This window comes from Ammodytes marinus (genome assembly GCF_949987685.1).
Source record: "Ammodytes marinus genome assembly, chromosome: 9".
NCBI classification, from domain to species: domain Eukaryota; kingdom Metazoa; phylum Chordata; class Actinopteri; order Uranoscopiformes; family Ammodytidae; genus Ammodytes; species Ammodytes marinus.
The window spans coordinates 21,822,014-21,848,371 of record NC_137213.1 but is presented as its reverse complement, the minus strand read 5'-3'; the positions used below and the strand labels follow the sequence as shown (position 1 = coordinate 21,848,371).

Below are 26,358 nucleotides of genomic sequence, written 5' to 3'. Positions count from 1 at the left end.
TCTGCTTCTTCTTCTTCTTCTTCTAATGGTGTTATTATTATCAAATTTTGCAGTAAAGCGGTTCAGTACCTCTGTCATGTTGCCTCTTTATCACACATTTTCCCTTGCTCATTTCTCTCTCTCTCTCTCTCTCTCTCTCTCTCTCTCTCTCTCTCTCTCTCTCTCTCTCTCTCTCTCTCTCTCTCTCTCTCTGCTGTGCAGTCTGGCCTAGCCTATTGAGTTTGAAAAAGACATGGAAGTCGAAGCCATTTGTTTCTCCAATGCAGCACAACACTTGACTTAAGTGTGTGCTGTAAGTGAGTATGTAGACCAGTGAGTGATTGCTTAAATGTATTCCATTGGTAATGGTGAAAAGCATTTAGCATTGATTTTTACGGTAAAACAAATACTTCAAAGCCAATTGATTATTTATGGTTGTATTACTCACTGAATAGTTGTTCTGCTGTACATGTGGGTCAATCCATCAGTTGAGCCACAGATCCTAAGTAAAGCATGTGTGAAATGCTTTGGTTTGTTCTATTCTGCTGAATGTGTGTGTGTGTGTGTGTGTGTGTGTGTGTGTGTGTGTGTGGGTGGGTGCATTTTAAGAATGGAATGTATTGATAAAAGCCGAGTTCAGTGTATTTTTACTTGAGGTTTTCACAATTTCGAAACACTTGTACTCTTTTTAATAACACTGCCAGTGGCTGTATTTTCTCCAGAACGTACTCATTACATCGGCTACGGCATGTGACCTTTTTCCTCTGGTGACTGTAACACAGACCACAAGGGGGGCGGGGGGTGATAATGAAAACATCATCGCACAGTGGTGCTCCAGTGAGAAACTGAGAGAAAGGAGTGAAAGTGCCAGTATTGCTTTTCTCTCTTTAGCGTTGGGATTTATCGGGCAGCCATAATATGCACTTGCCCGAGCACAGAGAAAACACTTTGACTGTCAACGCCACGCATGTATACACATGTGTACACATGTTGACACACACACACACGCACACACACACACACACACACACACACACACACACACACACACACACACACACACACACACACACACACACACACACACACACACACACACACACACACACACACACACACACACACACACACACACACACACACACACACACACACACACACACACACACACACAGTCCCCCACCCATTCACCATATCCTGAGGGTAGAGGTCAGGTTAAGTGCTGTGTGGGGGGCACTAGGTCTGTTTTTCCTCTTGGCTGGCACCCTGCCCACGTCAACAGTCCCCGCTCTTCAAAAGCCAGTAATACCGGGCCCTAGTGCTGACAGTGTTCTGACAATGAGTTACTATCAGCCAGCCTATGGCCCCTGTCCGACTGCTGGTCCCACTGAAAAACAGATCCGTGGCGAGAGCAAAGGTTAATCTAGCAGTGAGGCTTCACTGGTGACTGCCTCCACGACCATGTGTGACTGAGAATAGGCTGGGAGGAATTAACACCACTGCCTCAGGGAGTGTTGACAGAGCCGTGTGTGTATTTGTGTGTGTGTTTGTCTGTCTGTTTCTGTCTGCAGTGTCTGCACTGTGTGTGTGTGTGTGTGTGTGTGTGTGTGTGTGTGTGTGTCTGTCTGTTGATGATGGGAAGTGAGGAAAGGACAGATGAGGAGGTCTGGGGAGGAGGTTTTGTTTTCATAATCCATTATCTTCAGGGAGGAATCACGCTGGATAAAGGTTGCTTCGTGCCATTTCAGAGATGTAAGACAAATACCAGCAGAGCGTGTAAACATTGCAGTGTGAGAGTATGCATGCAGGCTGCCTCTCTTCTGTCACTCTCTTGTTTGTTTAACCTATACCTCAAACTTTTTTTTTTTCACACATCCTCCTTGTCTGGCAAAATGAAAAGAACAATGCAACCGAAAGGGTCCCTGAAGCCTGCCAGCTCCTTAAGACTACCCCTGTTAGTGTACATTTGACTGAGGTCAGCGTGGTTCATGGCTTTCTTAGGAGAGAGCATTTAAATGGCTCTCCCTGCCACTGTGCCAGCTGCCTGTTTCTAGTCCAAACAGCTCTGATGGCTAAGCCCCTGTTGCCACATCATGGCCCCCTGCCTCTTGGCAACATGCTTACTGTTAAAAGCTTGCCATTGTTATTGCGTGCTCGCCCACTCCCACGAGAATCACTTGAACCTTTTAATGGCAATTTTTTTTTCTCTCAAAATGGTCTCGGAAGTGGGGGCTGACATTTTCTTTCCTTTCCATCATCACAGGTGTCAAACGGAGTATGTTGTTGTCAAGTCGATGGTTATGTCGAGGCTGATAATAAATCCCAATTCCTCGCCGTGGATTTGTGAGATTTGCATATTTGTAGTAGCAATAAGCCATGCATCAGCAGGTTGGGGGATAGTTTCCAAGTATCTGTGGGCTTATAAATCACAGACAAACTAACCCATTTTGTGTATTTCTCTCTTGATTAGCTTTGTGTAGATAAAGGCAGGAATTGAGGGATGAATACAAAAAAAAAAAAAAGTGTTGAGGCGTGCTGGTACTGGCTCATCACAGTCAATTAGCTATGCGAGGCATCTCCTGCAGATATTTTACTTTGGATAATGCCTCTTCTGTCATCAACCTGTGTGTGTGTGTGCAGGGAAGCATCGTCTCTGCGTGTTATTCTTTTGCATGCAGGTGTGTGTGTGTGTGGGGGGGGGGGGGGGGGTGGGGGGGTATGCCGCCTGTGTACACACACCTGCCAAAATACCTTCATATAGCCCTCCTTTTGAGACGAGACCGACTGGCTTGCTTGTTTTTCCCCCCTCACAGTGGGTGTGCATTTCTTTATCTCCTTTGCCTGTCGTGTTGACTGATGGGTAATATGCTAAATGGGGCCTGTGTTTACCTCACCTGTGCCACTGGCGGGGCCTCTGTGTGTGCCGGGCTGTGACAGGGAGTGCTAATAACGCTTTAAATGCTCTGTCAAACTTCAATCACATTGACACAAGCGCCGGTGTGGCGCACTGTCCTGTTGACAGAGGTGCTGTCACCGGACAGATGTAAGTGAAATGTGTCCCGGACGGTAGTTACATGGCGAGTGTTTGACTGTGCGCTGCTGGTGAGGTGAGGTCAGGTAAATGGCCTGTGCAGTATAGCAGCGCAAGTGAAGATTGTGTGTTTAGGTTTGTCTATATTATATGCAAATTCTCAACGTGTTTTTGCATATATGTGTGTGTGTGTGTGTGTGTGTGTGTGTGTGTGTGTGTGTGTGTGTGTGTGTGTGTGGGTACCTGAGTAGCTTTCCGCCCATTCATATGTGTGTGTGTCTATTGCGGGGTTAGTGGAGCAGTGAGGCCTTGCACTGAGTCTCTCTCCAGGAGTGTGTGATTTACGAGCCTGGTGTGAGCACTTCTCCCGTCCTCCTGCATAATGTCCCCATTAGAGACAGCAGACACTGTGGCTCTGTTCATCATTTAGCCCCAGCCACCAGCACACCTGGGGAGAGAGGGAGAGGGAGGGAGAGAAGGGGTGAGAGTGGGAGAGAGAGAGAGAGAGAGAGAGAGAGATAAGGGATGAAGTAAGAAGAGATGGCAGAGTGCGTTATCTTACTATCAATTATCACCCTATGCCTTTGCAGAGGCCGTGACCAACTGCGCCTGTGTACAGCAGTGAAGAAAAAAAAGGGAAAAGAAAAAAGGGAAAAAAAAAGCTGCGATATCATATGACTCATACTCTGTCCCAGCCAGCTGCAGCCACCACAGCGGCAGCCATAGGTCTTGCCAAAGATATGGGAGTATCTTGCCTCATGCTTCAGCTCCTCTGGCTCTACTTGACGTTTTATTTTTTTTATTTTTTTGTTTACCTATATGTTCTGTACCTGTGTTTGTTTTTGGTCTGTCAGCCTCCTTATGTGGGAGCAAGCTGTCAGGGGACACACAGGGCTAACAACAACCCAGGGGGAAGGAGAAAAGAGGAGTACTGGTGGTGTGTGAAAAAAACCCTGGGAGTCATTCCAAAACCCATCTACATTAATAACCGCCCAACCGCTAGATAACAAACACTTGACGAGAAAATGGTAGTCATATCTGTTCAGCATACACTTAAGCCTGTGCAAAAGCCTGTTATGTGTATACTGGCAAACATTTGGAAAATTGCCTTATATAACAGTGGGTGAGATATTTGTTCTTGCCACCATCACACAGCATTTTGGGCTTTATCTTATTTATACAACTGTTGTATGTACTGAGCTTATGACTAAAGGTACACTGGGTTTCGGTCCGCTTATGAGTACTACTGTAGATAGGTTTCCTCCATAGAAAAGCATCTGATATAGCCTGTTACTTCTTATTTCAAATTTGAGATAACGTTGCATTCAAAAACTGTGCCTAAACTGACTGTGAAGTGGTATGTGGAAACCATAGACGTAATGATAAATCCTGAAATATTGTCTATACAGGCTACTGCCTTTATGAGGGGCAGTGGAGGCACCACGAATGAACATGACAAAGTTAATTACACAGCGGCTCAGCACTATGTGTTTCCTTTGAATTCATTTGAACATAGTACGTGCTGGCTCTCATTATTTCAAGTAACAGCCTTGCCTTATCATCTATTTATTTAGCAGTTAAATACCTTTCTTTGTAAAGTAGTAATGTTTGCCTTTGAGTAAGAAGTCTAAGTCAGCATGCCTTGAAGAGAAATTATGACCCATAGCTCATTTGTATGGATATCAATAGAAGGTTTCAGTGTCTACTGCTTTATAGCTTTTTAAAACCTATTCAAGATCCCCACGCCTTTTCACTGTTGGCATAAACGGTCGAGACATTTATGCAAAATGTGTGTGTATGTGTGAGAGCGAAAAAAATGACCAAAGATATTCATGTTTTGAAAAATCAAGAAACATTTGTCCCCCCTTCTTTGTATTCATATTTGATTGAAGAGGTGCACTTAGCACAAATCTTGTGCCACCAGTTTGTTGAACCCCACGGGCTGAGTGTTAATTTTGTCAGTGATGAGCCTGTTCTGCTCTACTTAACATTTATGATGAAGCCTCTGTAGGCTGTCTCTGTCTTGCCTCTTCCAATGCAATGCAATGCAATGCAATGCAGGTTGATGAGGAGAGCTGAACACCTGCAGTCATAAGGGCTTCTTTGGATCAATATACTGTCACTATGCATCTCTTCTTTTTTTTCTTCCATATTTCAAGTTTCAAGCTATACAGCCCACTATCACAAATCCGTAATTTCCGTCATGGGCCTTTACTATGTGGATATCATACAACCTCCTTTACATGTCGTGGGAACTTGTGTTCAAGAGAAAAAAATCAATCATATCATCACTGCAACAGCTTGACAAACCTGCTTGCTGTTTTGCACAACTATGATTGTCTTAATGTTTTTCGCACATAATAAAATATCAGTAAATCCCAGCCTTGTTCTCCAGGCAACTTTCAAACAAATGCTAAGTATTATATACACTTTCTACTACGCACCAATCACACCCGAAGGTGCAGTTATTCCTCTCTCCAACACTAACACTTCTGCCTTTTCATATGAAATGTAGGCGGACCCTGGCTGGCTGCTGTTTCCCTTCAAACACCTGCAAACCACTTGTGTCTTCCATCAGAGCTTTTAACACTACCAGCAGCAGACACTCACTCTCACACTGGACGGACACCTGCATCTATTCTAACCCAGCAGTGACATACAACTGGTGGAATAATTTAACAGCTTGGAAGAGCTTTTACAGCTGTGTAACCTGCTTGTGTTTCCCGTATGTACGTGTGCAGGTGTGGATGCTTGTAATACAATGTGTGTATGTGTGTGTGTGTGTGTGTGTGTGTGTGTGTGTGTGTGTGTGTGTGTGTGTGTTTTTGAGTGTGCAACCGGGAGCTGTGAGTGAGCGTTTGCTGCCGCTGTTTCCCCCACGTGTGAAGTAAAGGAACAGCTTGAAGTGGGTCGGTGGCACTACATATTTAACGAGTCGTCTCTTTAGCTGCGCCGCTGTAGTGCAAGAGAGGGCAGAGTGTCGCACTTTGACTTGCAGAGCCACACCTACCGTCACAACAGCTAAACATCCTCATCTGGCCGGGCTGGCAAACGTACAGCGCTGGCTTTACATAGTGCACACTATGTAACTTTGGGTGTGTGTCAGTGAAGTGAACATTTTGTAAGGTATATTCTCACAATTGAATAAACAAACTATCTTGAAAGGAAAATGTTATCCCTGGAACACTGTTTGAAGTTCGAAAGCTACCTTAAAATGAACTTTTTCACTGTTGTGTTTACAAACACATCTGAGTGTACCATTTGGTTCCAGGTTCGAAATGGTTAATTTTATTTTACATTCTAGAGTTATTCAATACTAAGAATCCTATATAGAAACAACAAGTTATGTTAACTGCAGGCTCTGCACATTTGAACAAATCCCCCTCCCCTGCGTACTGCACCTTTAACTGACTGGCCAACCACAGGCGATCCTACCGCCTCCCAAGGTCACCCTCCGATCCAACTTTGGTGCCCGCCAATACATTTGCAATCAAAAGGAAAAAGTAAAATGTTAGGAGTTTTTTTTCCTAAGAGGTGACAGCTAGCATACTGGCATAGCTACTGTTAAGGGGAGCAGAGAGACAGGGGCCAGAGGGATGGCTAATGTTTGCGCTCCCCATTATAGTGTCACTGGGACAGCTGTGACATTTTGGGGCCAGCGTTCTCAGCCAGAACTCAAGCACCAGCTAGGGCATATGGTGGTTTGCCAAATCAGATGAGGTCAGATACAGTGTGCTGCTGTATATGTATTTTTTTTTGTGTATTTGTGTGGCTTGGTGGCAGCAGATCAAAAAATTACCCACGCTACCCTCCCTGTGGCAAAACAGACTGAATGCAATGTGTGTGAAATGACATTTGCTCTCCCAAAAGAGTTGAGCGCTTCGCAAGAGCCGTGGCCGTGCATGCAGAGTGGTTTTGGAGTTTAGAAGGGTGAGGAGGCGGAGGGAGATAAAGGGAGCGAGTGATTAAAAAAAAGGGAAACAAAAGTGAAGAGAGGGCAGTTTGATGGTGGGAATACAAATAGCAGCATCAAAAGGAGAACCATGAAACTACATATTTCTCTTAGAAACTGAAAGAATCCACCTTTTTTTCTCTTTTAAACATTTCCCTTCTAGATTCCCCCCAACTCTTAAGAAGTATACTTAAAAAGCACAGAAATGGCATGTACTGCAGGATGAGACATCTCCAGACAAATATTCCCAAAAGGGTCTGTCTCACTCATACTCCCCAGAGGTGAAAAAAAAAAGATCTATTTCCTTCTTTAGATACTCATTGGAGAATCTCCCCCCGCCTCTGCCAGCACTATGCTATAAGGTCAAGCTCTTTTTGCTGAAAGTTTTTCTTTTAGCCTCAGGACTGTTTTCTATATCTCATAACCTCCCCCCCCCCCCCCCCCACACACACACACACACACACACACACGCACATTGCTTGATGAAGACTCCCAGCAAAGCCCAGGGGGAAAAACAGAGCCCATCTCCAAAAATATATGGGACTACCCCAGGCATGTGAGCAAGTGCTGCAAAAAGGTAGATTTAGTGTTTGCTTTTAATGGAAAGTATTGTGTTTTTGCTTGAAGGCATCACAAAGGCCTCTGGGCATTTTTTTTATAGAGATAAAAAAGTGAGGAATGAACGAAGGGGAGAATGAGAGGTGATCTCATCCTGAGAGTGTCTGTGGTCGTCAGTGGTAATGTCAGACTCTTGTTCTCTGCCTATGTATACGTGTACGTATTTGGTGAACGTGTGTGTGTGTGTGTTCGTGCGTGCGTGTCTATGAGGGCACGTGTGTGTGGTGGAGCTGCACTACCGAGATCCCCGAAGAACGCTAAACTCGCGGTTTTCAGGGAGTGAGATCACACTGTGCGTTTCACTCTCATTCACACCAGCTTATAGCCAGTACCGTCCCAGTGGTAAGGAGCCCAGGGCAGGGCATGGGGAATATCCAACTGAGGCATCAATTACCTGGAATCTCACTACATCAGTCAAGGGAGAACATGCTTAAATTGAATAACACTTTCCCCCAATCACATGTTGCTGGCATATGTGCTTTTTTTCGACACACATGAAAACGCCGGAGATCAAACTCACACACTCACTAAAAAACAATCAGTGATCCATCCCGGTGGCATCCTCTCCCAACAGGGCACAGTAACCACTGGGACTCCCTCACAGTGAGAGATAAATAGATAGATAGAAAGAAAGATAGACGGATGGATGGATTGAGTACTTTATTTATCCCCCAAAGGAAATTTCAGTACTTATGAATTTATGATTGACTCAGTCACACCTCCTGTACGACTGTTAAATCGTCTTCTGTGCACACAGTCAATTCAGGCTTACTGCTTTTTTTCCCCCCAAGCCTCACGGGGCGCGGCGGGTGATAATTTGACTTTTTATTGAAATTCAGCTTCAGTGGGTTCAAGGTGGTTGAAGGTCGCTCTTTTACTGCCACCGATGGAGGGAGAGAGGCATCAAATGCTCAAGGCTCTCTCTCTCTCTGTCTTTCTCTCTCTCTCTCTCTCTCTCTCTCTCTACTGCTCTCCTGTCTGCCTCCCCCTCCGCTGCCAATGGGGCAAACATTTCAGGAGGCACACAACTCAATTTCGTGGTGCAACTAAACATGGTTAACAACAGCGTTTAATGAGATTGGATAGAGCTCGCCGGTGTTGCCTCTCCCCCTCCCCCTTTGAACACAGTCTTCTTTATTGCTTTCCAGTGGCACATCAGTGGCCTTATTCTTGGGCAGAAACTGGCAGCGACAGACGTTAAGAGGTATTAAGTTATTCTTTAGGGGATTAAAGGGCAGGCCGCATTCATTTTCTTCTATCGTGTTTTCAGTTTTTTTTTTAGGGCTAGGCTTGTTACTTTGCTCTGATAAATGCCACCCAAAGTTTTGAGTCAGACTCGGAGGGGTGTACCCAGGGCTGTACAGTGCGACAGTTTTGATCGCATTTGCCACTGAAATTGATCACGTGCGATGATGAATACAATTCCTCTCGCACGAGTGCTAATGAGGAGAGGCTGTCTTTGAAACACAGAGGAGTGATGCACAACACTGCTTAGAGGGCTCTACATTAACACTCGCCAAATGCGGGTGAATGTAGTCTTAGGCGAGTAAGTTATTAAGTCTACCCTCCACTTTGGCTGGTGAAAGATGTGTGCTCGGGATCTGTGCTCGGCGATTATAGCGTCTAACTTCACCAACGGTAAAAACCGGAAGGACACGGCTCTTAACGCAGTTAAGTTAGCGCGTGTGGAAACGGAACATTTCCTGTGCCCCTTCACAATAAAAGCCTGTTACTAGCCAAATGCGAGTTGACTTTTATTTTGAAGCAGGTAAGAACAGGAAGTTAGCGCTTCACAGCCCTGCAGTGCGCTAGCAAGAAAATCAACTGCTTCAGCTGCAGAGAGCAGTCAACAGTAGTCTATTTAAACAAAGTTTGACACAACCTATTTAACTTGGCCTAAATTGTATAAATATGTTCACTAATTTATTTAATAGGCTATTATGTTCAATGTTTTAAAGTTTGGTTTTCATTAAAAGAATGAAATGTTCTAAAAATGTTTGTTATTATTAGCCTACTATAATAATTATATTTTTATTTAAAAAATATATAGATATAGACATTATTTTTATAGTTCTATTGGGGGAAATAATTCTGAATCAGCAAACAAATTGCCATTGGCAGGTTAGACTCTTTTGTCTAAATTCCAATCAGTGCACCCCTATTCATTCTTCTATAATTATTACTGCACACACTAGGATATTCATTGAGAATCTCAAATAAAACGAAGATGACATGCTCAAAGGTAAGTAGAGCGAAATGCAAGGGTTAGGGTCATGCAAATTTTCGATCATACTTTGTGTGCTACCAAATTTATTTTTGTGCTACTGAATTTTTTTGCTTGCTAGCACCAGTGCTACGACTTTAAAAAATAAGCGTACAGCCCTGGGTGTACCAATGGAGTTTAATAGGAGGAGCAGCTGGGCCCTGCTGTTTGTAATGGTTGGTGTGAGCATGCATACAGGCCTACTGTGTCTTCTCTGTGCGCGTCCTTGTGTCTGTGTGACTTTCTTTCATCCCTTTATGCATTTCCTTTCTCTGCTGTTAGCACGATGTTCAGGTCCGTGTTGAGGCGAGGCATGTGTTTTTTTCTGTTCATAAATAATGCAAGTGCCACACAAGAGCAGAGCATGGCTTTGTGTAGTTGGGCAGCAGGACATACAAATGTGGGTCGTGTGGTTTCTGAGAAATGATGTGACTCTTGCGTTGGGCTAAGGTTAGATCCATTTCTGGATAAGATAACACAGGGCGCTGCCACACGATGCCCTCTCCCATCGCGGTGTCTCTCCTCCGATTACTTCATATCTCATTCTCTCTATCTCTTCATGGGACCTGCACCCTTCTTCCTTCTCGCTCTACCGCTACGTCGATTCCCGTCTTTCTGCCCAGTTTCTCTCCTTTTCTTTTATCTAGCCTATTTGGGTTCCGCTCTGCCCTCCTCCGTACTGGTTGCACACATATTACAGGATGGTTATCTTTAGTTCAAGTGTGTGACAGTGTGACGGGAAAGGACAGACTGCAGCTCCGTCTATTTTCTTTGCCTTCCTAACCCCTTAGCTGCTGTAAAACTCAACCAGGCCGACACACACTGAGATGCCATCAGGGACACATGTGCACGTCTTTGACCTTAACTTTATTGATTCCTTATTATTTTTCTCTCGATTTTTGTACTTGATTGTGGGATGTTTTTTTTCATTCGCACAGTCCCAACAACATTCACATATGCTCGCTCTTGTGGTGGTCCATTAGCTATGCACTTAGAATTTGTACCATGATCATTTTAAATTTTTTGGAAATTTTAAATATTATATATAGCCTATATATATTTTTTTTTAAGTTTTTTATTTACATTTTTTGGAAAGAATAGCCTCCCCTGCAGTAAATATTTAATAGAAGATACAAGTAACCATGTCTTTTGTCATGCATATAGTGAATCCCTTAGTAGTATCTTTCCATCTCCTATTTCTCTTGGTGTAGTAGCAGTAAACACTGCTTGTGTTTCTACATTTTGCCATCGCTGCATTACATTACGCACTGCCCTGTTCTTTAAAGCAGCTACATGGATGTCTGTACAATGAGGAGAGGGAGGCTTTTAGCTGTGGTACTACAAATCCAGCAGTGGGGGAGCTAAACACTCCTGTAAAGTAGGGCTGGGCGATATGGGCCAAAATCAATATCTCGATATTTTTTTACTATATCTCGATACACGATATATATCTCGATATATTTCAAATCTCCTCTAGAGCACATCCTAAATGCTCAATTTAATTTATTTTTTGCATAACATCACACCAGTAATATGATTTAAATAGTCCTGCAAAATGTGTCTGCACTAACGATGCATTAGGCTACATGAAACATGTTTATATTCTTTAGTGCTTTCTATTGAAACAATTTGAAACTTGCACATTGTATTGATTATTCCACATCCTTCCACTCCCATACAATGGATCCAGCATTATTTTATTTGGAAACAGTTTTTTCCATCTTCTGTTAGTCTGTAAACTGAGAACACTAATTATGACTCATTACAACCACTTACTAATTGTTTATCACCACTAACCCCCTGAAGATAGCAGCCACACTTTAAATGCAGAACAGGTTTTGATCCATAATAGTAGTCTATGTGTATAAAAGGCTCTGACATGTATAATGGTTACTGTCGCTTTAAGAGCAGTTGCTCCCTGTCTAAGTTAGGTTTCGTTTTCTGCCTGTTAGTCCGAGAGAGAGATTCATGCAAGCGCAAACAGCAAGTGGCTCATCGTCCCTCTGTTACCTGCCTTATTGTTTAATTCTCCTGTATTTAGTTAATGAAAATAAAACTGGAAGACAATCAGAGGATTTAAATAAATACGGCTGAGAATCAAATGGGATGCCGTGGTTGTGTGACGTTGGACCAAAAACTCTCCCGGCGCTCGTTCGCTTTCCTCTCATAAGGACCAGGCTCTGTACAGCGGCCCCTTATGCTGTCAAGCGTCCGTCTACAAAAAAGGTCCATGCTATGAACGACAGCCGCCTTCGCCGTCTTTCGCGCCCCCTCCACCCGCTCGTTCGGCTGTCATAAGAGCAGAGCCCTCGTCTTTTTTTCTCCCCCTCTCGTCGTTGTTTTCACATGGCGATAAAAGTAAACACTCACAGGGCACAGACTACGTCACAGGTGCGCGCCCAGGAGACTCTGGTTGGGAGCATGGACATATAAAGAAATGGACACCGTATTGAAACATGGCGCCCATTCATTCCTATGAAAGCTGCTCATTGGCGCAGAGAAGCAACAAGGAAGCGGCCATACTGCTCTCATGAGAGCCCTGGATTAGTGTAACGTTATAATATGTCCGTGCATTAAGCTAAGCGGGACGAGCACAGTTGCATTGTTTATCGACCATGGACGTATAAGTTACTAATCCCCGATGATTCTCTGTATGTAATCTTTAAATTACACCCCGTCGTTGTAAAGTAATATAGTGATAAACGAAGATTCCTCCCGCCATCGGAGGCCGGGCCGTCCGAAGCAACGGTTGTTTCACTACGGCTCCTTTTAGCGGCTACACGTCTAACGGCTAAAACTGAAAATAAAACGGCTATAAAACGCTTTCGGTGGCGTTTTGAAAAGCGAAAACTTCCATTCTATTAGTACATGGTCTAAAGAAAAGTATGAGCCTTTGATTGATATCCAGAAAAAATGTAGCGGAGATACATTCTTGTTTGACGAAATTGTATTGGGAATGAATGGGCCAGGGCTCTCTATGATCTCCATTTTGTTTTACGGACCCGTTCCAGACAGTCTAATGCCTGTTATACCAGGCGTGGCCACCTGGCCATGCTGGCGGCTCGGAAAAGACAGCGTCCTGGGGGCCTGGTTGGGAGGGGTGAGTGAGTGAGTTGCCAATGCATGTTCTGTGAGGCAGAGGGGCAGAGAGCCACAGGAAAGAGCGATAGAAGCGAACACCAGCGAGTTTGCCGGTGGCGGCGGCGGCTAAAAAAAACACATTACGTGCCAGTTTGTATTCGATGGTCGCGATAGGGTCATTTTATACATCCCCTGGAGCACATCTCGCGATATATCGAATATATTCGATATATCGCCCAGCCCTATTCAGTATTCCGACCTCAACTGAAATTTTGAAGAAAATAAAATGCCTTCATTTTTGGTATTATACTTTTATGGATTTATCAATGTGTTAACTGTTCCATGCCATTGTGCAACATGAAATCGACGATCACTTTGACACAGATGTAGCGCCCACCCCTAATACTAATAACACGGACAGGACTGTGTCAACCACAATCCTTACTGTCTCATTGGTACAGTGAAGGACTGCAGTGGGAGGTTATTGATTGACATTTTGTTCATTCAGCACTATTTCCTGGTCTACTTGAAAAACAAAGATGCAAATTTATCTCACCCAGTATATCCCATTGACCATAGCTTACACTGCTAAATGAGCCTCATACAATCCCATTGCAGCTCGGTTCTTCTCCGTCAGCCCACTTGTTTCTATAGCCATGAAGGAGTGATGTTGGTGCCAAGTTAGGGCTAACCTCTTATTTTCACATGTGGAGTTTGGAAATGTCATCGCCATAGTGGGATAGACTTTCATTATAAAGCCCTTCACCCTATGGGAAAAGGTTGAATTACATTGCACCATGGTAGCCTTCCAACATAAACACAGTGTTTCTGAGCGTCATTTTCCTAGTCTCCATTTTTGAAAGCAGGAGCTTGTTTCTTGGGTCGGCTTCATTGCGCTGTAAAGGGATATTCCTCTGGCTTCCTCACTGTTCACGTCATTTACTCTGAACTTATAACGTTGGGCACTGATCAAAGAATATGTTTAGATGTGTCATTAAAGTGATCAAATTTCTGCCTTCAGTGTTTCTATTGGAAACAATAAAAGGAGAGTGGGATAAAATGGGACATGCAGAGAGAAAGGAAAATGACAGTGGAATGGGTGTGGCTGAGTGATTGGGAAGCCGGCCAAAGCCTTGTTCCACAGCCAGTAAACCATTGGGGAGTAGTCTCTCCCTCTGTCTAAATGCTGTTTTGTGAGGTGAGGAGCCTGATAAGAGTTGTAATTACCTCATTTTACTGCAGCAAATTGCCAGGTTTCTTAAAAGCAGACTGTCTGGCAGAGGTAATATCAGCTGTAATGAGTATTGTGATGGTTCTGGAAGGCTAGAGAACGGCTTCCATCTGGATTATATTGCTTGGTCACTGCTTCATGGTCTGCTGTTACAGCAAACGTTAGCAGATTACTGTTAGGTACAGTATACTACCCTTTCCCTGCACATAATGTGAAATCCATTCATTTTCCAACATGCCAGTTATCTATTGAAGAATACATTTAGTTAAATTTCAAAAATAGATCTGCAAAATATGTTATGTTAATGTGTTCTAAAATTACCAGCAAGGGACAAATCTCAGAGCATCTTTCAAATTCTGTCCAGGAGCTGCATTTCAGTGATTGCGTGTGTAACAACTCATGTGTCTGTATGCGTGCACACAAGTCATTTTGTGTATTTTCCTTTTCAAAAAGGATGGTGACAAGCATTCTCTTCACCGTAGGGGAGTGGGGAACAAGAGCAGAGACGCTAGTTTTGGATTGGTCCCTGTGAGAATCCATTAAATGACGGTCTTTACTGTAGTAGCTGCAGAATTCCCAAAGCGGTGTCATCGCTGCCAGACTCACTTTGAAATTCTTATCATATTTCTGCTGTGTGCGTCAGGGGCAGAGTGAAAAAAAGAGGCGTTTGAAATGGCATAGCATTTGTCGGAATGCTGAACAATGTGTTTTTTTTACGCAATTATGTTGATAGAATTGAACCTTTTCGTGGAAATGTTAATATCCCTGCTGTTTTGCATGAAACTAATACACATCTTGTGAAATACTGTCTTTAAATTCGCTTACATTGATCTGTATTCAGCAAAATCAACTCTACAGACACTTCATTGCGTGCGTGGTTTAGCTATTACCCATGTTTGCTCCATATTGCCTTTTTAAATGTCCTGAAGAGGAGGAGGATTCATTGAAAGTCTTTTGCACTTACTCTATAAGTAATTATTATTATTTTTAAATTCAACAATAGGATGGGAACAATTATTATATTATATTATATTATATTATATTATATTATATTATATTATATTATATTATATTATATTTTATTATATTATATTACATAAAAGCAAGAGTTTCACCTTTACAGCATGATGAGCATAAATGTATTTCCTACTCTTTGTCTGTTGTCTAGATCAAAGTGTAAACTTACAAAGGTTCACATGCAGACATTAAATATACATGTCCTCACGCTATGAATGCATTATACGTACACACACAAATGCTATAAATTGTTTTAAAAATGACATGCCATTTGTAAGCTTTGTTAGCTGTAGGAAGGAATACATATTTATGTAGTTATTATCAATTTTTTCTGTGTATGTGTGTTGAAGATTAGTCTTTTGATTGGAAGCTCCATTTCTTTTGTAATAAACACAAGTCAAAGGGTCACACACTGGAGATAATTGTATAAGGCCTGGAGATCCCCGGCTCAGTCACGCTTCCTAGACCGATGCTCGTAAACACACGTGTGTGTCTGTTTTTTTGGGTGTGTCACTTCTACTTCTTATCCTGCATTGAGCTCATACAGGAAGAGTACACCCGGAGACACACACACACACACACACACACACACACACACACACACACACACACACACCCATAGCCTGTCATTATCAGGAGGCAGGGACGGTTGAAGGCATGGAGCCGAGAAGGCGAAGGAAAAAAAAGAGACGGGGAGAAAGTGAAAAAGATGAAAGACAGTGGTAAATGCAGAGTGAAGAAACGTATGGGGAAGAGGAGTAAAAAAGATGCGCTGGGATTAAGCGTATATGGGAGAGAGAGAGAGAGAGAGAAAAAGAGAGAGAGAGAGAGAGAGAAGGGACAGATGAGTGGGAGGGAAAGAGGAAGGTGGAAGTAAAGAGAGAGAGCGAGAGGGTTGGGTGGGTGTTTGGTTGGTGGGGTTATGATGAATTAAAGATGACACTCTCCGGCAGCCTGGTTTCTAAAGATCACTCTGTCTGCTAATGTAATGTTAATGAATGCAAATGATGTGCCTAACCTCTCTCCCCTGACCAGGGGAAGAGGGAGAGGGAGAGGAGGGGAGAGGAGAGGAGAGGAGAGGAGAGGAGAGGAGAGGAGAGGAGAGGAGAGGAGAGGGGGAACAAGAGCAAAAGAAAAGGAGGAGAAGGAACGGGGGGTGGTGTGTAGTGTGTGTGTGTGTGGGGGGGGGGGGGTTGTGTATAAATGTGCTGTTTCTGTGCTAGACCTGTAGCTGCTTAATGAGTGACTGACCACCGTGACATGATTAGATGCACGACTCGGTAGTCAGCAGCCGCTTGATGAGCAAACCTTTCTGTGTTTGCCAAGCCTGACTTTGGGGAATGGGAGGTGGTCGGTAGGGGGGCTGTTGTGTTTTTCCCTGCTTCCCTTCCACTGCGATTCTACTGTAAATACCGGTAATAGTGGGGGGAAAAAAGAAGTGTGGCTGGCTGCTCACCAAGTGCCGCAAGGTTGAATCTTAAGTTGTATGGGACGTGGCAGCCCAGATGTGTAAGGCCAAGAGAATGTCACCTTACGCCGACGATAGGATAATTTCATCAGGTGCATACTGCATGTATATTCATTTTCTTATCTTGCGCTGCGTTCTTTCTGAACATCTGCTGCTGATTTCACTTTGGCTTCCGTAACCCCTCTACTCCCCGGTATCTCTCCGTTTCATCTCTCTTGGCTCTATCATGTATCTGATACTGACCTGCTCTTCTCTCAAGCTGATCATTCTATTTTCGCTCAGCCAGAGCGAGTGACTGTGAGCCCAGAACACTGTTACTGCATTTCTGCTCGCGTGTGTGTGTGTGTGTCTGCGCGATCTGTGATTTGTGAGCCTGTTCATTTAATATGGTCGGTGTCTCTGCGATGAGGGATTTGTGTATCCCATCCCTCCTCGCCAGTGTCTCAGAGGATGGCAGATTATTTTCAGTTCAATTTTCAAATCAGCCACATTGTCATTTCTGTCTTTGGGGAGACAAAGAAGTAACATATTTCCTCTGATGTATTTCTGTTGACTGTTCTGTATCTGCTATTTAAAGCGACAAGCCTTCAGTGTGACTGACACCGCTTTAGTGCCGCGCAGATTAGAAAAGCCTCACATCTGTATTCGCAAGGATTGTCTTCTATGTCGAACACAGTGACTCAATCAAAGACATCACTTATTTCATATATATATTTATATATGTTTTAACCTGAAGCAGCGCTCTGCCATAAACCCAGTCCCACTTTTCAAATCAGACAAATGCTCTGGACCATGGTGGACTTAATCTGCTCCTGCCTTCCAGTCCAATAAAGTGTGTGATTTCCCGGGATGCACAGTGAGTGGATGGTCTCTGTCTGTGCAACAAACTTCCACTCGATTTGCTCGGAAAATACTCATACTCCGTCAAAAGTGTTCCCTTTTTTTTATTCATAAATCCCTCGAGTGGACGTCTGATTAGTTCGGGAGGTGCTGCAGCTTGTGCTCTTGTTTGTTTGTCACTTTGTTTTCAGCCCCATATTAAGATGCCAGGCTCAGCGGGCTACCATGGGGCTTCATCATTGTTAAGTGCTCATTTCAATCCTGCTGATTTCCCTTTTCATTTTTTTCTTTTCTGTCTCCCTCTCCCTCGATCTCTTTGGTCTTGGATCTCTCTCTCTCTCTCTCTCTTTGTCCTCCCCATCTTGATTCCATTTCTGAGAGAAAAACATAAAACCCCCTAAAAATAATGCCATTCAAGGACCTCAAATCTTATTTCGGTTTTGTTGCTACGATGCACAAAAGAGAAGGCCCTCTCAGCCCAGCATTAAGCATCTGGACATGATTGTCTCATTGCATTACAAAGGGTACCAGCATCCTTGAACAGGAGGAAAAAATGAAGGGGGAAGAGAGGTGATGAGGTTGGGGTTAAAAGATAGATAAATGGAAAAGATGTGTTCTGGGACGGTAAGTCCCACAGAGAATTGTTCCGCCATATTGACTAAGGGAGCCAAGGAGCTTCCGAAGAGATGTTCTATCGACCAGAAGACTTTGCAATCATACGAACATGGCCACAAAGGAGGAGGAATTACATGGACATGATGTTGGCCATTCTGACTTGCAAACTGTAGAATTAAAGCCATACATACACGGGCAGAAAGGGGCTGGGGAGATTGGGCCATCCATTCCTGCCGTCCCTTCTCCTCTGAACTGACTTTTTCTATAGAACTTCTCTGGTGCCATGTACTCGCAATATGCAATCATGCGTGTCCATGTGATGTATCACGCGACAGCTTGCTGACGTGTAATTGTGTGAAGAGGGCTGCCTTTATCGATCGGCGACGCAAGGCCCCCATCAATGTTTAATGCAGTCTCTCTTGCTCTTTCATTTCTCTCCTCTCCTCCCCTCCCCTCCCCTCCCCCCTCTCTCTATCTGTAGAAACCGCCTACCATTTGGTATTGATCTACCACTTGCTACTAATGAGAAGGAGCTGTATTTTTCTGGGATTGGAAGTTGTAGGCCCCTCGGTTGAGCCCTTGGTTTTGGCCCAGCTTGCCACTTCTTGGTTTTGACTTGCACACTGGCAGCCTTGAGCGAGCCTTATACAATGAGCCAGCCCACATCTGTAGTATGTTTTAGAGTAAGTAATATTCTGCTATGTAGTCACTATACATTTTCCCAGCCTTGTGGTTCTGTGAATCAATTTTAAAGCTGCTACACTGACACCTACAAGCTATTGTTTTCCAGTAGATTTATGAGCCACGGTGACATAGTCAACATTAAGCTCGCTATATTAATACTTTTCCCACCGACTGAACTGCTAGTGAACCTGGCCCTTGTTTAATTTATTGGAGCTTGCAGGTGGAGCTGACATAGCAGAATACAAATGCACTCTGAGCTACCCTCCAAACACCAGGGACCATAGTAGCTATTGTCTTTCCTTGTCTTCCAAATGACTTGGAGAAAGAGAGAGAGACTGCAACGGGTTGTGTTGGTATAAGGACAAGGATTTTATGGTCCAAGCTGAGGAGTAACCCATCTATCTATCTATCTATCTATCTATCTATCTATCTATCTATCTATCTATCTATCTATCTATCTATCTATCTATCTATCTATCTATCTATCTATCTATCTATCTATCTATCTATCTATCTATCTATCCATATATTCCACTGAAACCTGATTGTTTTCTAAGCTTATAGGTCAAAGGCTGACATATGACTTATGAATAAGCAATTTCACAAAATATGCCTCTTGCAATTGTGAAAGAGTTGCCTCTTCTAATTCAATGTGAGTAGCTCCTTTTAAAAACACTCATGTTCAAATGGCTGAACGGTCCACATAGCAGCTAATTTAAAAATCACACTTACACGTTACACAAGGGACATTTTCCAAATCCCCAGTGCCAGTGGACAGGTGTGTGAGCTATGGCATGACGACTGTGTGAGCCCCACCCCCTTTGCTAATAACCACTTAGCATACTCCATTTACTCATCTGTTACTCTGATATTCTGCTAATGGTAGACATTAGGTCACAAGGCTGATCCACCCCCTTCCCGTGGGCCTTTTGACCTTTTTTTGTGTCTCCTACCTTCACCATTTTGCACCTTCTTCCTCCCTCCCTCCCTCCCTCCCTCCCTTGCTTTTAAGAGGAAATGGAAAATGGCCTATACCAAGTGCCCGTGTGATTTGACTAAAGCTTCTGTGATTTCCCCTGAGAAATGGGTTGGCAGTCCCCACACACAACGCTCGCACAGCGCTGAGGGCTGTTTCATGCTCCTATCTCCCCAAGCTGACAGCAAGTCATGCAGGCAGGCTATATAGCTGGCTGGCTGGCTGGCTGTTGAAACTAGACAAAGTAAGGCTGATCTTAGAGAAATTGAAATACTGTGATGGAAGCCGGATGTGAACAAGGCTGTCGCTGTTAGGTCCACACAGAACATTGCTACCTGAGTTGGCTGCTGTGAAGTGTGCTTGTGTGTGTGCACCATGTGTGTCCATGTCCACAACGTGTACATATACTGTATGTATGTGAGGGCTTGTGTTGTGTGCAGCGGAATGAGACCTATAGGCTAATTGGTTTCATGTCTGAGGAGGACAGTTTCTCCCAGTAAGTGGAGATTGAGAATGAAAAGGCCTCTATCCTTCCTGTACCGGTGGCTTGTCTGTCACTCATCCTCAGTGCATGTTTTTTTTTTTTTTTTTTTTACCAAGACCACTTGAACTGCAGATGACGTGCTACTTTGAGTGCTCCGTCGTTTGGAATGATTTCTAAATAATCTCTCGAGTTCAGTGAGATTCCAAATAAGCAGCAGCTGTGGGTATGCGCTTCCTGTGGAGGAGTAGGTAAAAGGGAGGGGAGGTGTGGGTGGGGGGTGGGGGTGCTGAGGGCTGGAACCTCTTCTTGAACGAGGCCAGCGTCTGCTTGTTATGTTTTTTTCGATTTCAATCAGAGCGAGATTTTTTTTCTCCCACATCAACAACACGTGTGGGCGTCGCCAGCCAACCCTTTTTGATTTGATAGTGGATGATGTCCAAGCCAAAAGACACAGCGCAACCGCTGTTCCTTTGAAAAACAAATTCCCAAACACCCAGTTTATCTTATACTACAGATCATCAACAAGCAGTACACTTCCTTTCTTCTGTCTCCAAACATTTTATTTTGTCTGTTTGGCCACAACAAAAACAGCAGCAAGGGCATGTTTTGGCAGGGGACGTCAAAAAAAGTGAAATATTCCCCAGGATCACTCTCAATGAGATAGAAGGGTTTAGTCCACAGAATAAACTGTCTGTTACTGGGGGAAAATTATGAATCTATCATTACTCTGTGAAGGCCAACACGTCACCCCAATTCATCACTCATTTCTGTGTGTGGGAGAAAGAGAAGTGGGTAAGACCAGTGGTTCATGATAACTGCCACACTCCTCTTTCCTAGATCAGGTTTCAAGATTTCAGTTTGACAAAAAAGGCAGATTCTTTTGTCTAGGATGTGTCACTGAGGATTAGCAAAAAGAGAAGAGAAGCAAGAATTGATCGGGCTTGTCTGTTTTATAGATATGGGGGGCCTGGCGTGACACTTTCTATAGAACAAGTCCAATGTGAGATAGATCATTTCAAATCCTCTCTGAACTGATCCATCTCTTTGGCAGATTTTCCTTGTCTAAAGCTCCAACGTTTTATTACACACTTCCTTTTTTGTGAGCAACCAGTGCACCATATTGTTATCTAAGCTACTTGAGGTTTTGTGCGAATGTTCATAAAATCACAGAGAAACACAAGGCATATTTCCCCCGTCTCCTTAAATCCCTTTTGCCATGCTACTTTTCAGGGAACTCCCACAGCTAGGAATAAACTAACTGCAATGGCCTTGCCTCGGAGGGCAGTCCCATCTGTGAAGCCGCTGTTTTTTTTGGGATAGACAATTTGACAAAATTCAGCAGTCACAACATGCAGCCACACACAAACCCATGCAGTGTTTCTAAATGTGCACGCAATCACGCACAAGTACAAAAGAATCCACTCATTTTTCCACAAATGACTACATATCGGTCAAAGACATGCACACAAACAAAGGCAGGATGCACAAACTGTAGTTGGGATGCTCACGCGGAGAGAACACAATACAAAAGCTCAGCATTTAACAGCACGACAGAAGCTCTCTTCCAGCAAAGTGGCAAGGCTTTGTTTCCCCCGTCCGTTGTCTTTAACAGAATGTCTAGCAGAGATGGAGAAAACCGCTGTGAAGGATTCATCTCCTTTTCTGCTCATCCATGCTAGTGTCAAGTGATCACTGGGCCCTGAATGCAGTTCAACCCTGTGGAATGATACTTAAAATGGCTTCTTCTGAGGCTAACCGCTGTCTTCCTCTCTCTCTTCCTCTTTTCCTTTTCTGTGCTACAGAGACTGTGATGGACACTCGGGTGGCCACAGCTGAACTGGGCTGGACAGCATATCCTAACTCTGGGGTGAGTCGCTCAATGCTAAAACACACACACACACACACACACACACACACACACACACACACACACACACATGCACATCGAGTCAAAAACTTGTTTCAGAAGTTTCGATATTCAACCCATTTCTTTTGGTGGGGAAGATATCTTCATTGATTTGATAAGTAACATGAAACACTGTACATGAACATGATCAGACAGACAGACAGACAAATAGGCAGGAAGGCAGGCAGGCAGGACAGTAGCATAGACTTATGTAGTGCCCAATATAGCTCCAATTATAGGTATTATTTTCTCTCTGTCCCAGCTCATAATGTCTTAATAACATAATGGGTTCACGTAAGCCCCCCGGAACACAGTACCTAAGTCCCTGGAAATGGAGGCTGGTTGGGGTGTGTGTGTGGGGGGGGGGGGGGTACCATAGACATAATGATACTGTAATGATACATTTATGCAGGGAAGTGGAGGTATTCGGATGAAACGGGGGAGGAGGAGCTAGCGCTCATGGAAGCGCTCAGGGAATTTGGGGAACTATTTTCTTATAACTCTAGATAGTTTGGTGCACATGAAAGGAGCGGAAAGGATGGAAAGATATTATAGTCATCAGATTTTTTTCTTTGAAAGAATCACAGTATCAGTGGCATGATTGTCCTATTACACTTATCAACCTCAAGAGCATTTTAAGACCCTGGTCTCTGTACTGTGTGATTCAATAGTTCAGTGAAAAGCTCCATAAGACCAACACTGGTAGCGTGTCTCTTGCAGTATAGCTATCCAGGGGAGACAATGACTGTTTCCTACATTTTCTGGGTCTCTGGTTCTTTATGAGGCATTTTATAGATGTGTAAAAGGCGTTTTTATTGCCCTTGAACAGAGCTTTGGCCCTCGGTTTAAATATTGGAGAGTGTGGAAGTACACTTTTTTGGAGTCTCCCTCAAGGAGAACTAGCTAAAAGAACCTGGAACCCGGGTGTTTATTTTATGTGTATACCAGTATGTTTGTGTTTGTGTGCATGATCATCTAAACAGCATCGTGTGGTGGAGAGACCTTGCCAATGTCTGCTGGTATTGCTTGTATTAATGACACTCCTCTTAACAAAGTTATTTGTATATGTTTACTCAGCGTAGCCTCTTTTGCCATGCCAAATACAGTACATAGTTTAGAATCAGACTAATCCTAGAAAAAACATTAGTGAAAGACCTACATATAGACAACTGATTCTATTATAGATCAACAAACGCAGTAAAGCCACAAAAAAGATTCATGTTGCAATAATGCCACTATGTATCCATTGAAAGAGATTAGGGAGGATAGATGATGTGAACCTGAAAGCTAAGTAACTGTTATATTGCCTGTCAACTATAAGTCTTTTGAGTTCTTCTGTAGCGATGGGGCATGTTTGGTCTTACACTTGGTGCCGTACTGCTTTAAATGCTGTAAAACACATTTCATACACAGTGTATTATTTTTTTTCATTTTAGAGGATCAGTTGGGTCAACGCAAGGCATCACACTTACATAATGTGCAGCGGAATAAACATGATTTTTTTTTTTTTTTTCATGGTTCAGCCTCATTGTCACATCCTCTTCTTTGTAAAGGGTAAAGTATCCGGTTAAGACCTCTACCGAGCAGAGACATCTACAGCGCTATTTCAAGCTCTCGAAAAAGCCTGTTCGGTTCAGCAAGCCTCCAGGCACACAGAGCCTCTTGTCTGTGTCGAGGATAGTTTTTTTTAAGCTTCTTCCGCTGTATAAAAGTTCAGGTAGACCGAGACCTGCTGTAGGGAGAATGATACCGCTCGATGGGAGAACTTACCCCACTAGGCATTTGCCTTGACCTTGCAGGTAGTGTGTAAGCGATGCGGCGAGGCAGTGTAGAAATGCTCAATCTCAAAATGCACTCTCCATCACATGCACATTCCCAGACTTTGCAGCTTTGTATGATATTCTGTTGCATGAGAGCTTAAGATGCACAGTAAGTATGTATGTTAAAACCTAGTCAATATCAGATCATTTTCGAATTAATAACACTCATGTTTGAGACCCCAGTTTGTTTATTTACCACACAGTTGATTTGGAAACCCGTTATTTAATAGCTAATCAAGATACATTTGACATGTGTATTTCTTCTGATTTTACCATTCATTATATTGTTTGTCGGCTACAAGTCATAGAAAAATAACAAGAGAAAGAGAGTAAGACAATCTGGGTATCACGAGTGTAGCCTACAGTGGTGTGAACGGTAGTGTCAATGTACATGACTACACATACTGCTTTTAATAATGTATATTTGTTTGTATATAGCCAGTGGCTAAGTGGTCGATTTGCTTCTCTTTATGAACCTGATAACTGCCTCTCACACAACACCAAAAAAAAATTTAAAAAAGGGGACACACACCAGTGCTGTCCCTGGGCTATTCGATACATCTCATTAATTTCCTTTAGTAACTTCTCCTTCAGGAGTTCATAGGAAGTGTATGTATGTGTGTGTGTGGGTGCACGTCTGGCTGTGTGTTGTTGTTTGGCTGACCTGAAGGGTTAATTTTGAAGGATTGCCGAAGCACCGTCATTAGTTCCAGCGGTGTAAACACAAGGACATATCAGGGCTGGCCTGGTGAGTCTATAATGGAGCAGTAGTATGCGAACGCACGGCCATATCTCAGTATCTCACGGAAAACTCAGGAGGAAAAACAGATGTGCAAAGCAAGCAATATTACAATATTCATTTCATAATGTGCATGTTTGCCCCAACATCTCTCTATTGTTTAATTTCAGTTGGATATATTCCTCCTCTGTGGACTCTACCTCTTTCAACTCTCTGATCCTGTCTCAACCTTTATCCTCATGAGTCAGTCTTGTCTTGTCTTGTCTTGTCTTGTCTTTCTTTCTTTCTTTCTTTCTTTCTTTCTTTCTTTCTTTCTTTCTTTCTTTCTTTCTTTCTCTCTCTCACTCTTTCGTCTTCCTCTCACGCACATACGTTAGGACAAATAAAATGCGCAGTTCGTAATTGGCAAATGCCCCTAACCTTGCCCAGTGGCGATGTGACAGCAAACACACACGCACACGCACACGCACACACACACACACACACACACACACACACACACACACACACACACACACAAACACACACACACACACACACACACACACACACCACTAATGTCGATGCACTTTGAACTAATTTGATTACTCAGTCAGCTTTTATCAATAACCAAGTTTCAGAGACATCATATACTGTAAATAAGAACCGAGTATTCTTAATCAGGTTAAGTGAATGAAAAGAAAATCGGTTAACAGATTATATTCATGCTGAAAACAAAAAGTATTTCATGGTCATGTATGCACTTAAACAACCCACATTTATTTTAATTTTTTTTTTAAGATATTTTTTGGGCAGTTTTATGTTTTTGATAGTGCATTCCTCACATAACATGTTAACTTAAAGATGCTGGGAGAAACTTTTAAATATTTCTGAAACATGTCTCATGTTTCCTCTGATGATCATAAATTACATGTTACAGCAAACAAGACCATCAGTTTTCTTAATGTCTTTGTCATGGGTCCCTCAACCTGGAACTATAGTAAAAAAACACTTGCCTACCGCTTTTGTCCGAAGAGGGTGCTAGAATAAACAAAAAAATAAAGTTCCTCTAAGCAACTGTAAATAAGATTACACAATATATTTTAAACCCAATTCAATACATGGTATATGGGGGACAGGTGGAAACCAGATTACTTACCAATAAAATGTTAACTGGGCTTTTAGAGCCATGCCACCTTTTGTTGTGGACACCAAAGTGTTATTTAATTTCCTGCTTGGTTTCTCACAGTAATCAGGTTTCCCTCGTCTACATGATTTAAGCGTAGACATTGGGCAGAAAAGGTGATACGGATGTTGGAGTGGTGGAGTTTGTGTGATTTAAGGAGTTGAGGAAAGGGAAGAGACATAGAGGAAATTAAAAGGGGTAAGGCTGTGTCAAGATGGCGCAGGAGTTGCTGAGAACAAGAACCAGAAAAAACAAATGTAGTGTTAATACACAGCCTAGGCTCTGTAAATGGGTATGCTGCTAGCTAGGAAGGCCCCCTTTGTATACAAATCCTTTGTTTTCGTACCAGTTTACATAGCCTAGGCTGTGTATTGACTAGGGATGTAACAATATACCGCAAAACGGTCGTTCGCGATATGAAAAGGCCACGAATGTCAACCGTAAGTTTTTTCTTGTTATACCGCGTCACGGTATTGAGGCGAGCATGCA

The 26,358-nt window shown here is 43.2% G+C and overlaps 1 protein-coding gene across 2 annotated transcripts in view; it reads left to right on the top strand.

Moving 5' to 3' along the window:
- LOC307255572 (ephrin type-B receptor 1-B) overlaps positions 1-26,358 on the top strand; it is a 165,498-nt gene that overhangs the window by 32,014 nt on the left and 107,126 nt on the right. For both annotated transcript variants that reach the window (XM_080034263.1, XM_080034262.1), the window contains exon 2: positions 22,042-22,106. In XM_080034263.1, coding sequence (XP_079890389.1) covers positions 22,042-22,106 — 65 coding nt within the window. The remainder of the gene's footprint in view (positions 1-22,041; positions 22,107-26,358) is intronic.